Raw genomic sequence first — 14,861 nt, 5'->3', positions numbered from 1 at the left:
AGGGGAAAAAAACATAAGAAAGGATAACTAACAAACAAATATGAGCAAAATCATCTTCTAAAAGAACAAGAGCAATGTATTTGAAAATATCAATTTTTAACTTATTTTTTATCATACTTACATAAACTACATAAGTAATGAAGTTTATTTTTCTTTTATTTTTACTGTAATTTGTGTAATAATATAATACATATTAAAATAATTTAACATATTCTTAACTTGATCTGTTTCCCAAAAAATGTGTGGTGAAATTATTTAAATAATATAGTTAATTTCGACTTTCAGGAAAAATATAACAAAACACCAAAAAATCTTTTAACTTGTTGTGCTCATGACAAATGGGAAAGGGAAAATTGCTTAATTTTTGTTGTGATTTTACCATTTATAAAACTAAAACTGAAATGTAGCTCAGTTTTTTGAAAAAGTAACAATACAGTAAAATAATAAAAATAATATGAATTTAGAGTAAAGTACTTTAAATAATATATTAAAATCAGAATAAAACATTTTATTTAAAAAAATATAAAAACAAGTAATTACAATATACAATAAAAAAGGATGACATGAAAAGAACAATAATCTTGATAGAACGAGACAATATCTTTGGAAATTATTTTTTTTAAATTATTTTTCAAATGTAATTATTGCAACGTGATTATGAAAAATGAGAGAATATTATATTATTGTCAGTGGGAGCCCTTATTTGATGATGATAATAGACTAACGTTACAGTTGTGTCTTGTTCAACCAGTCGGATTTTCTTTTTCTTTTGCATCCCAATCGATCCTCGCACAAGCCCTAGCAGCAATCCATCGCATCATTCCCATGCAGTTTTTTAACCTTATATGTGGGCTGTACCGAAACCCAATGGATGGAGCTGCCCAGAGCCCAACAGCATCCCCCCCAACCAGTGTAAAAACTCAGCGTAGCAGTGGACTCCATCGAAATGGTAACCAGTACTATCAGTCCAGTTGTGCATTAACCTAAGCGGCAAGAAAGCCCAATGGGCCAAGGAATGATTTTCCACTACCGCGTAGCAGGAAGCTACCACGCTGTCCACCACTAAAGTTCCCTGTGTGGTCAAAGGTGCAAAAACTCCCTTCTTTTTTGTCACTGTCACCCCCGTGATACGAGAGAGCGTTGGGGTAGGCCCGCCTGCCACCAGTACGCACTGGCCCTGTCGAGCATCGGCAGCGAAAGCCGTCCTGAGAGATCCGGGGGTGGGCAATGCTCCCTCGGAACAGTTGCCCTGGGTTATAAACAGCAAGTGGGCAGCGGTCAGGGAAAGACTCGCCCCAATCTGGGTCTTCAAGTTGTAGAAGAACTTGCGGGCATCCGGGTCACGGTCCAGGAAGGTCAGGACTGGGCTGTACACCAGTCTGTCGCCAGAAGAGGTCAGGACTCGATCACCGGGGCGAAGGTCGACCATCAGCTTCTGCAGGCCGGTTTCCACGGTGACTGAGGCGTCGCCCGGAAAACAACCTCCGGACCTGGCTGCCACCGAGTGGTCTGAAACACAGGAAGAGAAGAATATTAGTCAGGGTGGTTTTCTGTAAACCTGACATTTCATTAACGACTATTGAAGGTGGGGTGCGTGTTTTGAGGCTATTTATATATATACATATATATATATATATATATATATATATATATATATATATATATATATATATATATATATATATATATATATATATATATATATATATATATATATATATATATACCAGTATATGTATATATAGATATATATAGATAAATAGATATATATATATTTTTTTTACTTTATTTTTATTTATTTTTCACTGAGCCTATATACTTTTATTTTACTTTTAACCTCGATGTTGTGTCCACAGAGCGCAATAAATTAGAAAAAGGAGGCGGGTGATGGGGTAAAGGAAAGGCATTTCACGCGCACGCTCACGCTTTTTGCAATACTAGAATGGAAATGGTGAAAGTAAGAAAATGACTGTTTCAAATACAGTCCAAATATCAGCCCAAACCCCAAATAAAGGTGAAAAAGTAAGACTTCAATTGAGCCTGTCTAAGAATTGTACATACTTGCACGCACAACAAAAGGAGCTGCAATGATGACAGTACAATATTTTGAAGTTACGGACACCATCTTTAAATATATAATAGGAAAATAGGATCCCTTCTCTTTCCCCACACCAAACAACAAGGGTGGACAAAAAGGCTTACACAATTGTTTAAATGAAACAAAATACATGATAAAAATAAATACATAACCACACAAGAAAATCGATATAAATTGATTAGATGAGATTTGTTTAAATCAGACAGGGTACCTCTAATGGGTTTCACCGCTGCGCAAATTTTGCACTCCAGAATGAATTTGCGTCATTTCTCTATTTAATCCACATTTCGTGGACAGTTTCGTACTCGTATTTTATAGTTAGCGGTTCACAGATCTCTTAACCACTAGGGTGTCGGGGCACTTAATGTACTACAGTACACCCCTGGATACAATACCCCCGCCTTACAACGTTTTCACGCTACGGTGTAAAATAGATGCTTTTTCACCCCCTCTTTGCACAATTTTCCCTATGGTATCGACACTAATAGTTTCACCTGCCCAATAACTTCCAACATCATAATTACTTGTTTTATGCATTGTATCCAGATAAATATAATAACTATAGTTATTTAACGGGTGGTTCCCCTCACCACTAAGCGTGTGGGGGCACCATTTCCTGGGATGTGTCTCGGGCAAGTACAGCCTGGCGATGCTCATCCCTCTCCGGGCCAATAAATGTTTCCACCCATTTTCAAATCTCGGGACCTTTTGCGTTTTAGGCAAATGTGATAACCAATGGGCCACAAAAAATGGACTGTGTAATATCTGACCTCTAGATGTTGCTGCAGAAACCTTTTTGAAACTGAGAGCTACTTTTTGCTACTGATTAGCATGAAGGGCTACCATATAAATATACATTTCTAAAATAAGAACTTCTGCCTTTACCATGTTGTTATCATTTTATTGCCAAGTTGTAATTATTAGAAGTTAAGTCAACCACTAGAAGATCATGTCAGTTAGAAATCAACTTCATTTTTTAGAGCCTGTCCGCGGGCTATTCAGGTGATAATAATTTGACAATATGAATATATCATTTTGAATAATACCAATTCAAATAATTCATGATTTATTGTGAAGTAATATAAGCTATAATTGGTTAATATTTTTGTTATTATTACTATTATTATTAGATATATAAATATTTATCTCAATTTTCCTTCCTTTGCCCTGTTTTCTTTTTTCTTTTCCTTAAAAAAGTAAAAAAATACAGAAAAATTTAAAAAAAAGAAATTCTTCGTATCATTATCATTATTATTATCATTGTGTACATGTTTTCAGTTCATACCGTCAAAATATTAGTATTTGTACCCTCACCCAATTTATTTAAAGAAAATATTTCACAAATATGTGGCTTTGTCTATGTTGATTTTTAAGTTTTAGGAAAATACGGACCTCTGATTCCTGATCTTCAAAAATAATTTCATTTTAATTTAAAGTTAAGATTAAACTCATCAAATTATGAAACAAAAACAGAGAACCCAAAAAGATACCAACTTGATTGGTTGCCCCTGTAATCAGGTCAAGGACTGCACCCTCGCAACCCGATCTGGGAGGAAAAGAGAGAAAAAGGGAGGAAAAGAGGGAAAGAAAAGGAGAATCTTATTACTAATTAGTGTATACACACTGGGTACATTTACATGCAGGCAAGAAACGAACTGTTATGTATCCATCTATAAATAGTGGATGCCACAGTTGTATCCATCCAATGATAGTATAAGTCTTTGCTTCGGCAAGTCATTTTGTAAATATAGGACGAAGCAATGGAGTTCACGTTTGGAGCGCGTAAGAACGGAGCATTGAATATGATGAGTAACAGGAATTAATTCATTTAACGTCAAAGGTTAAATGTGGAAACAGGGTTGATTTGCGTAATGACTTCACTTTTGCTTCGCCCTTGTAATGGGAATACTTGCAAACAGCATGAATACAACGTGATCCGTTCGTCCACAGGCATGTAACCGTTCATTCAGATTGCTCCAGACACAATATTGTAATCCCTCGTTTATCACCGTTAACAGGGACCAGAACCGCCACGCGATATGCAATTATCCCTTAGTAGCCCCAACCTCTATGCGCTCCACCAGCCCACGCCTACACTAATAAGGATAGTGGATCACGGCCACACAGATGCAGTTCATTTGGGTTGGAAAGAACAGATAAAAGTGCCACCACGCATAACACGATTTTGCTACTCTCAGCAATAATCGATTGGGGGCAATTGATCGCAGCCAAAACAGAATAGTTTCAATTTTCAACAGTGGCATGCTTCAATGGACCAAACGGCAAAAAGAGCCATTAGGCTCGAAAAAAATGCGCTCTGCCCCCGCTCGGAACAATATGCGTTCAGGGATAATGGATCAAGCCCACACAAATGCAATTAATTTTTTGATGGACAGAACAGAAAAAAAGAATCAACAGGCCCGACTCTGCCAGTCGCTATTTGCGGCAATGTGCGATCGGGGATATTGGTTTGCAGAATATTTCTAAACCCACCGATTCACCTAAGTACAAAGCACAAAGTACCAAGGGATTACAATATTTTGTTTCCAATCAGGTTATTGCCTGCATGTACCTAGATGTAGTCACTGATTTTTGATGGCGTAGTTTTTATAGGCAAGCCAGAATTTCAACAAGCACACACAAGTTAGTTGAGTGGAAGCAGCTCAGGAGGTCGACCGGTCGTCTTGGGACCAGGGAGGTCGCAGGTCCTCCAAGTTAAATTTCCAAGTGTTCTTGGACAAGAAACTGAACCCCTGATGCCTCTGATACGCCTTGCATGGCTGACTCCGCTGTTGGTGCGTGAGTGTGTGTGTGTAAAGCGCTGTATAGATGCAGTCCATTTGCTATTTACCATTTAGTTTTGCATCATCATCGCCAGCGGGATGAAAATAAGTGAGTCATGCAAAAAAAGAAAGAAAGCAGTGACAGGACAGAGGAAGCAGCACTCCAGCTGGTATCAAAGCAACAAAACGTTTAAATACATTCTGAGAGCCACCCGGACAGAGGTCGGGTATCAGACCCCAAACTCACCCGACTTGACACTGCAGTGGACGTGGGCCTTGGACTCGTAGTAGACCCAGTCGAAGCCGGCCTCCACAGCCAGCCGGGCCAGCATTGCGTACTTGTTCCGGTCCCGGTCCGAAGTGGTGATGTCCACTGCCCGGCCCTCGTAGTGGAGTGATTCCTCTGAGTGATGGCCGTCCTCGTCCCAGCCCTCCGTCACCCGCAGCCTCACCCCGGGCCACAAGTTCATCACCGAGATGGCTAAAGAGTTCAGCTTGTCCTTGCAGCGCTGCAACGCACATAAGAAAACACATACACGCGTTCGATTTTTGCTTGATAGGAGGGGTTGGGATCATTCACGACAGCCATAACAGCAAAATATATATATATATATATATATATATATATATATATATATATATATATATATATATATATATATATATATATATATATATATATATATATATATATATATATACATATATATATATATACATTTGTAAAGAGACACACCAAATATTTGAACCCTTTACAGTTCCTGAAAAATTGGCCTAAAATCCCAAATCAAGACGTACCCAAAGTAAATCTGCTGTTCTTGAATCGTTGAAACAATCACTGTAAGTTATACTAGCATTAGTAAATAGTTGCTTTTTCCATAGAGTAACTCAGTTTCTATTTCAGCACTTTTTGGAAGAAGTAGTGAGTAACTAGATCTGTCCATCAATTACCTGCACCGCTTATCCTAAGTAAGGTCTCAGGGGTGCTGGAGGCCATCCCAGCTATTTTTGGGTAGTGGGCAGGAGACACCCTTGGACCGGTTGCCAGCCAGTGGCAGGGCACACGGAGACATACAACCATTCACACACTCACTCCAGGGGACAATTTGAAACCCACACAAGCATGGGGAGAACATGCAAACTCCGCACAGGAAGGGTGGTAGCTGGATTTGAACCCGTGACCTCAGAACTGTGCCGAGGACCCGCTAATGACACTGAATAGTAAGAATGATCCAAGCTAAAGTTGCGCCATTAGTCAAATGTACATATTTGTTTTTGTTTTAAATCCTGTATCAATTTATCTCAGATAGGTGCAAAAAGTCAACGTCAAAATGACCCTCGGTTTTCCTCCGGGAAACAGGTTCATTGACCACTTCACACGACTCGCCCATCCAACGTTCTCAGGCCATGAAATTTAAAAAAAAAAAAACGTTTGCCATTAATTTTTTGAGTGGCATTTAATGATCGGCGTTTTTGTGGCTGTTGAGTGAACTTCAGCAGTCTGGTTAAGAAAACACAAGGTGAGAGGGCCTATTGAGTCCCCCTCCTCTCGTTTCCGCACTCAGAGCGCTGCTAATAAAGTTGTCGTCTCAACTCTTCGTCTGGCCGCGAACACCTTGACCCCATTTTTTGATGCCAAAAGCAACAAAATCCATTTCTTCTGACCCGAGACGCCATTGGATGACCCACAGGAAGTTTCTTTGCTGTTGTGTTGCAAGGAAAGCTAAAATGGACTCTGGCTGACCTAAGAAAAACACTGCAAACGCTTCATTAAAGAGACAGTGTGTAATATTCATTGGCTCATAGTGGTAAAAAACCTTTATGCAGTCAAAAATACATGAACTAGCATACTAGAGGTAAGAACAGGCTTAAAAAATCCAGACCGACCCGAATGGCCTGGGGTATATAAATCTATTCCATCCGGAACCCGACTGAGGAACTTGATTTGAAGGACAGGACCCAGAGTGAACCAAAAGCCGCACGAAGCAGAAGTGTGCGTTTCGGCGCCAATGTGCTTGCTTCAGCTGAAGTACGCCCGGCGTCAAAGTACGCCCGGCGCCGAAGTGCAGCGCCGAAGTGCAGCGCCGAAGTCAGCGCCAAAGTGCAGCTTCAGGTTTACTTCAGACTCGGTGCAGAACCAAAGTGCACACTCTGGTTGCCGAAGTAAAAGACAGAACACAATGGCACCGAAAAGAAAATCATATTATGCAGAATACACGCTGCAAATAGTAAAATTATTGGCCGATAAGCAGAAAGAAAGTTTGGAAAGCTTGTACGCTATTGGAGGGAAGCGGAAATGACGTCTGACCTAAGCAACGTAGTGGCGGAATGAGGAAGCGGCGCATTTTCTACCGTAAGATCGAGGATGAAAATAACTTTTTAATCATTTAAAGATTTTGGTAAGCATGTTATTTATGATAGAGTTATCTGAATAATAACTTTGGCGCCAAGGTGCAGGGCCAAAGTGTGTTACTTGAATAAAAATACTCATAATAATAAAAAGATATTAAAAATAAGTCATCTAAATAATTAAAAGTAAGAGCGCCGAAAAGTGCTCATGCTGTGCAGATTCTGCACACACACAAAAAAAGCAAGAGAAAAGAGCCTGGTTTTGCCCGATTTAATGATTGACATTTTATGCTCCAACCCGAATTTCGGGCCGGGATCTTACCAAATATCATCCATCCATCATCTGCACCGCTTATCATCAGTAGGGACGCGGGGGGTGCTGGAGCCCATCCCAGCTATCTTCGGCAGTGGGCAGGGGACACCCTGAACTGTTTGCCAGCCAGTCGCAGGGCACACAGAGTACTACAGACAACTCACTCGCTCATACACACCTAGGGACAATTTGGACCGGCCAATTAACCTGAGATGCATGTTTTTTGAATGTGGGAGGAAACCGGGTGCCCGGAGAAAACCCACGCAAGCATGGGGAGGACATGCAAACTCCACATAGGAAGGTTCGCTTTATATCAAACCAATGTTAATTTTTTATAAATTTATACATATTGCTTTTACATAGTGGAATCCCTAACTCAAAGTTGCCGCCATCTTTATCTGGGATCTTGCTGCTATGCTGTGTTCTGTGGCGCTGGTTTTCATTCACATTAGACAACAGCGCCATCTAGAGGTCAAATGTTACATACTGGGGCTTTAAGATTAACTAATCACTTTACCAAAGATATTGACTAAAATAATAATTTATGTAGACCCCTGGGATACAACGTCAATCCTTTCTGAGGTGGGGGAAGCAAATTGAAATTGCCGTGAAGTGGTTATAGAAAGCTAGGGTAATTAGCTAATACATTTCCCAGGACCCCAGATAAAAACATGAACATACCCATCCAATATCAAAGTATCGCGGCTTAGACATAAAATCTATCATCTTAATATGTTACTAGTATCAGCCAATAGGTGGCATCAAACAAGCACTCTTTATTATTAACATCCTCTGTTAGGTTACAGCACGTTAATGTCTCCAGATAAACAGGAGGACTCCACACCAGTTCTTCATCACCCACACCTGGCTCTAGTTAGGAACCCAGTATTTAAGGATTGTGCGGACAGCAAAAACCAGCAGAGTGTTGTTTGCCCTAGATGTTCCTGATCTCCTGCTTGACTATACCTGTTGTGGACCTATTCTGGATACCCTGAACCAGCCATGAGTGTTTACCGGACTGTATTATTCGTTACTCGTTTTTATTCTTTCATTCCATGTATGGAACCCCCCCAAAAAACTTTTGTCCTTCTGCTCGTGTGTCTGCACTTGGCTCCGGCTCACTGAGAGGAACATCCTGCCATTCAACTGCCAACAAAACAGAAAATACGTTTTTTTGATAAATTTCGATACATAATGTTTTTAAAGCAAATGATTACTTCATTAAAATAGGGATTGTTTTGATTAGGCAATAAAATCAATAAGGGTTTCATTGTGCGGGCCAGCTTTGATAAATGCCTACAAATGTTTGACATATAGATAAATAAACACATAAATAATCACTTAATACCTAAGTATATGACATAAATGCAATTATTATTTATTTATTTATTTCGGGATTTATTTTGTCATGTAATTTGTAATTTATTCGGCGCGTATTCTCTTCATGCATTCCCTAGGGTACGTTGTAACGTAATTTGTTATGTATATTCTCCTGTATTTTGTCGTGTATTTTGTCATGTGAAGCACATTCAACGTTGGATCAGACTTCCGATTAGCAATACCGAAGAAAATTATTTGACAATGTTGGATCATGTGAACTGAACACTGTGTTTTAATTACATTACATTGATTTAATTATCTGGCAGATACTAGGTAAATGTGGGTCTGTGGGGCATTATCTTGCATGTGCACACCAAAGGTCGCCGTGACAACTCCCCCCAGGGGGGCCGCCAGACCGAAACTGGGACCAAGAGCACCTCACACCTCGCAATTCAGTCTGAAAGAGCCAGCCAACCAAGCTCTATGTGAGTGACAGATGCATAATAAAAGTGACAGTGATTGACATAATGTGATTGACAGATGGTGTGATGACATGATAGAGGGCTTTAGCGACAGACAGAAATGAAGACACACACACAAGCACAGACAGACGTGTATCATAGATATAATGCCAGAGAGACAGACGGAATTGAACATAATAGATACGATGACAGACGGATAGGCAAGTGGATCGATATGACGATCAGTGTTGGGAATAAGACCTTTACGGATGTTTTCCTACTTACGACCATTCGACTTACGTAAAACGGTAGATACGAACATTTTTTTCGGGATGCTGAAAAATATCCGGACATTAATGTAGGTTAGATTTTGTATTGTGTGCGCCTTTTTCCAATTACAGGTCATTACTGTAGTGTTGTGTCCAGCATGGTCGCCGTGGCGACCGGCTGGCCCCGCCCCCTGGGCACCAGCTGTAGTAAATCAGCTAATTTGCGTGTGTGCTACTTAAGGGTGGGTTGTGGGTATTGCGGGTGCTGGTTCATTACATTTTCTGTTCTGTTTTGCTCTGCTCTGTCCTGTTTTGTTTGAGTCGGAGTAAACCTGTGTTTGCACGTTTTGAGTTAAAACCTGTTTTGTGTGTATTCCCTGGTCTTAGTTCCTGTTTGCCTGTAAGCCTGTTTTTGTCTTGTTTTGTCCCTGAGAGTTGGACGACTTTTATTTTGCTAAATAAAAGTTCTGATCGTCAACGCAAATGAGTTCTCCCTTCCTGCCTCCTGCCTCCGTTCTGGTCCGGTCCCCGTGACAGAATGAACCAGCCTAGAAATGAACTCAGCGGACGATCCCATCCAACTCCCCTGCCTGCCTGTTCGACTCTCCTGCCTGCCAGTCCGACTCCCCTGCCTGCCAGTCCGACTCCCCTGCCTGTCAGTCCGACTCCCCTGCCTGCCAGTCCGACTAATCTGACTCCTTGTTTACCCGTCTGATTTCGCCTGTCCTGTTTGCCCGTCTGATTTCGCCTGTCCTGTTTGCCCGCCGGACCCCCCCTGCCGAGCGCCGAGTCCAGTCGTCTGACGCCAATGGCGCCTGCCTCTCCCTGCGTGTTCGGAGGAGGGAGCGGGGTTGCCCCAATTGAGAGCGTCGACCCATTCCGACTCCGCTGCTGATCGCCTGTCCGGGTTTACTTCCAGCTCGGTCCCTCAAATCAAGTGAATCGATCAGGCTCGGGCTGGTTCTGGCTTTTATACCTGCAGGCTGGGTCAGGTCGGGCTGGATTTTTTTGGCCTGATCTTCAGTTTAAAACCGGAAGTGTCAAACTTACCTAAAGGAAATGTGATCGCTTGAGCAGTTTATTCACGCTGAATCTTAAACCAATTTTATTTTTTAAACTATTTTTGTTTTTATGCCGCGTGTGTCGCGGTTGGTATAATTCTGGGTCAGCTCCCCGTTACCGTCGGGGCTGATGATGACTTTCTTTTTTTGTTTGCTTCTGGTTGGTGCTGCCGGCTAGCCTGGGGTTACCGCTGGTTTTGCAGTGTCCCTTCATTTAGTCGAGGCCGGCTTTGTGTTTATTGGCGTAGCTGTCTCAACTTTTCGTTGTTGGTTCCGATTAGCTTGGCTGTTTGTTACAATTTTTGGATCAGCCAGCCCGGCATTAGCGCTGATTTCTCAGTGTTCTTTGGCAACTGGCTTTTTAGGGTGCTGGTTTCTCCAAAGACAAAGACAAGACACGCTGTGTTCAAAATGCATTACCTTGAAAATCAATTGGAATATTTATTTATATATACACATATATATATATATATATATATATATATATATATATGTATGTATGTATGTATGTACTATTTCCTCATATTTTGCATGTTTAAGTATTTGGTATTACCTTTAAGAGGCGAGAGACGGTAGTCTAACGCAGAAAGTGATAGTGTTGGCAGGTATGGAACAAGAGCGTCAGTATGCGCAAAAAGTGTGCAGAAAAAAAGTGAATAAAAAACAAATAACTTTCATTAAAGCTTTCGAAGTTTGCTATTTTTGTCCACGCGCAGTGGGAAAACAGGCTAAAATGACAAACAGTTCAACTGTGTGCTGTGCTCGGGTGCTCGTAAATTACGCAAAAGCGCCTTAAAATAAACCAGCAGATATGCGGAGGAACTGAAAGCAAATGTTGTTTTTAGAAGAATGCAGTTGCATTTTGGGGGCAAGTGTGCCAATCAACAAAAGGATTGGCATCATTTAGCGCAGAGTGCAGTCAGATAGCGTGTAGCTGTGTGCGTCTTTTACACGTACCCGCAATTTATACATTTCCCCCGTATTTTAGACGTATTTTAATCATTACAAATTGTGTAAACACTTTTGTTCAAGTACTCGTTTTATGTGTTAGACCAATTTAGTCTTGGCCATTTCGGCTCTAATAGGATCGCATCGGTTACTGATAGCAGATGGCAACGTATCGTATGGATTGCGAATATTGCCGCTTTATTCTACATATACACAGTCTTACAGTGAGAAAATAGCGTCCATCTCCGGATTTTAGGGTTTATTGTTGCTTAATAATTTACTTGTGACCACAATCTCCCGGCTTGTGTCATCATCACAGCCTCCCTTAAGCTCCTTATGTTGCGCGCGAAATTACGTGCACTTCTTAGATGCAATTGAATAAACTTTTTTGTGTTTGGATTTACGTTTTGTTTGTGCCTGAAACAGGCATTTCGTTACTTTTATAGGTTTCATGCTACACACACAAAAAACTTCAGTGGTGGGCATAAAGTCACTCTCCACTTCATATCTGTCAACCTGTTTTTGCCGTACAAAGTACGTTTATTATGCATTTTAAGACATGTACGACGTACGAGAAAATCTGTACGGAAAAACACAAATTTGTCAATTATGGGTACCATTCGGTATACAGTACACTGACTATCAGGAAACGGCAAATCAGTCAAGTCAAACGAGTTCGCCGCAAAAGCCCCTATCTCGGTATCGTTTTTTTTTCGTTGCAAACGAAGCGAGCGGTTTGATGCTACTGTGCACATGCATCTGCCGCCTCGGATTTCATGTGGTAGTTATGTAGTGAAAGTAAGTCTGTCTCTTTTAAGAGAATCAGCTTTTTTGGCTCAACTAATTATGGAGAGCCGGCTCTCAAACGGCTCACTTGCTTTGATGCATTATATTACGAATTATTATGTTGTATAAAGAAGTTTTTTTAAAAAGGAAGTATAAAATGAGGAAAATGAAAAAATACAGGTTTGTGGTTATCCCTTTAATCAGTACATTACCAACAATAATTTAATCCAGAAAATGACTTAATAATTTGAATAAGAAAATGTTGGGGAATTGTCTGTCCCTGTGTGCCCTGCGACTGGTTGGCAACCAGTTCAGGGTGTCCCCTGCCCACTGCCCGAAGATGGCTGGGATGGGCTCCAGCACCCCTGCGACCCTACTGAGGATAAGAGGTGCAGATAATGGATGGATGGATAATGGATAATGGAATAAGAAAATGTATTATTATTCTTAATTATATTTGCATGTATTTTTTCCTTCTACAGTGAACGTCCAAGCTACTTCATTTTTGAACTTTTTTTCATAAAAAACCTCATTCATGTCGAGCAACTCAAGATCTCACAACAAAATGTTAATTAACAATATATATCATATAACGAAAAACATGTACAATATAACATGTTAGACTACATAAATAAACACGTTTGGAAAAAAAATATGGTGTAAGACTTTTTAGTAATTTGTAGAGGAAAATTCGAGAGTTTGTAAGGGCATGGAGCCGTGGAGGCTGACAGGTATGACACTTTTAACTTTTTAAGGACACTTTAAATAAGGGGAGCATTTGTCTGAGGTTGGCAGGTAAGTTCACGCGACAGAGAAACACGTGGGACAAAGTGTGCTCCGCGGGCAACGATTTATTTTCCCCTTGCGACTTCAGATTGGATTTTGGGTGAAAGGACTTACGCGAGCAAACGCCGCAAAGACACAACAAATTCGCTCTCCCAGCCTTGAGTCAACAAGGAATGTAGAGACACCAAAAAAGATAAGCGCGTCCACGCGTCTGGTCAAAGTGCGCAGCGAGCTTCTCCATTTGTTACTTGTGCTTTTCGCTTACCTGCGTCATCATGCGATCTGCACCTGTGTTCTCCTCATCCTTGAAGATGATGTCGGGGTTGAAGTTAGGGGTGAGCTCCCGGAAGCGCTCCGAGCTGCGGGTAATTTTCCCTTCGTACCTCCCACTGGCCCCCAGTGTCTTCTCGGCCACGTTGGGGCTGAATTGCTTGTAAGCGAGCGGGGCTAACTTCCGGGGCGAGCGCCTCTTGCCGTAGCCGCGACCCGGACCGCAACCTCCGCAGCCCGGCGTCAGGAGCAAGGCGCAGCCGGCGAGGCAGGTGAGCAGCCTGTGGAGCAGCATGAAGAACTCAACCCGCCCTCTCGCACCACACCCCCAGGGGCAGGTGGTGAAGAGGGTCGAATGTTGTAATCTACAACTCAGATCTTCATAACAATGGGAAAGGAGCAAAGTGCCCCCCTGGAGTTCCCTACAGTTGTCATTCCACGCGCGTAAAAGCAAAGGTGCGCGCCAGAGAAGGAAGCTGTCTGTGCGCCTCCAACAATCGAGTGTCCCGAGGGCACTTAGAGGCAGGGGCATAAATAGGCGAGGTGAGTTTGTCTTGGCAAGCGCCTTCAAAGCCGCGCATCTCACTGAGACGCAGAGGCGCGCCGGCGGTCAAAGGGTGTCCCCGCAGCAGCTCAACCTTCCTGTGCGTGCACGTCCGGGTACGAGGTGCCCTCCTACCCAACCACTCCCACCAGGGGCACCGTCGTGCAAACGCAAGTCTGTCAGTCACCTGCAGGCAGCCTCGGGCACGTTATTGAAAATAAGCAATTCTTAAGTTACTTTATCTAAAGAGTGACTGCATGACCCCCCAAAAGTAGCACGTTATTCTGAAAGTAACTACTAATTTACAAAAATATGTATAGACCGCACTCACATTGAAACCGGGCTCCAACAATCTCTTAAAAATAGCCATGAATTGGTTATAAATAGATAGAAGAAAACGTGTACACCAACCCGTGGAAGTGGTAACCCTTCTTATTTCTTGGTTGTGGAATCTTGAGAGCTTGCAAACTAACAGTTGAGACACTCTGTATCCATTTTGCTTTCTGAATTGTAACCACTCAAATACTTCCTTTTTAATTTCTCTTGGTCATATCCAAGACATTTGGGTTTTTTTCAGGCATGGTGTATTGCAAAAATAATTTTACAAATAGAAATAACAAAATTCAGCAAACTTACAGTAAATGATGTGCTCAAGTTTGCCTCATTGATTTTGTTGTTCTTGCAGAAGCCACACCCCCTCTCCACGCGCTGCCTTACTATTTGCTACTGGTGATACACAACCAAATATGCGCATATCAACTGACTCCCTGATTTCAGTATTTTATAGTTGTAAATACAGCTTGGATGTTGTTATATACAGTGGGGAGAACATTTCCCTGAGGAGAAATTCAGCATTCTCGTACTCCGTGCTTG

At 41.6% G+C, this 14,861-nt stretch overlaps 1 protein-coding gene across 1 annotated transcript; it reads right to left on the bottom strand.

Annotated features, from left to right (window-relative positions):
• Positions 1-562: 562 nt before the first annotated feature.
• On the bottom strand, positions 563-13,814 carry LOC148370325 (indian hedgehog B protein-like). The gene is made up of 3 exons (XM_088330101.1): positions 13,440-13,814; positions 5,129-5,390; positions 563-1,509 (listed from the first exon to the last, which is right to left on the bottom strand). The coding sequence occupies exons 1-3, from the start codon at positions 13,737-13,739 to the stop codon at positions 842-844; spliced, it is 1,230 nt and encodes a 409-aa protein (XP_088186227.1). The 5' UTR covers positions 13,740-13,814; the 3' UTR covers positions 563-841.
• Between the last annotated feature and the right edge of the window lie 1,047 nt (positions 13,815-14,861).

This window comes from Urocampus carinirostris, chromosome 3 (assembly GCF_059441175.1).
Source record: "Urocampus carinirostris isolate Australia breed hairy pipefish chromosome 3, RoL_Ucar_1.0, whole genome shotgun sequence".
NCBI lineage: Eukaryota > Metazoa > Chordata > Actinopteri > Syngnathiformes > Syngnathidae > Urocampus > Urocampus carinirostris.
Note: the sequence above shows the minus strand (reverse complement) of the source record. Positions and strands in the feature narration are given on the sequence as shown.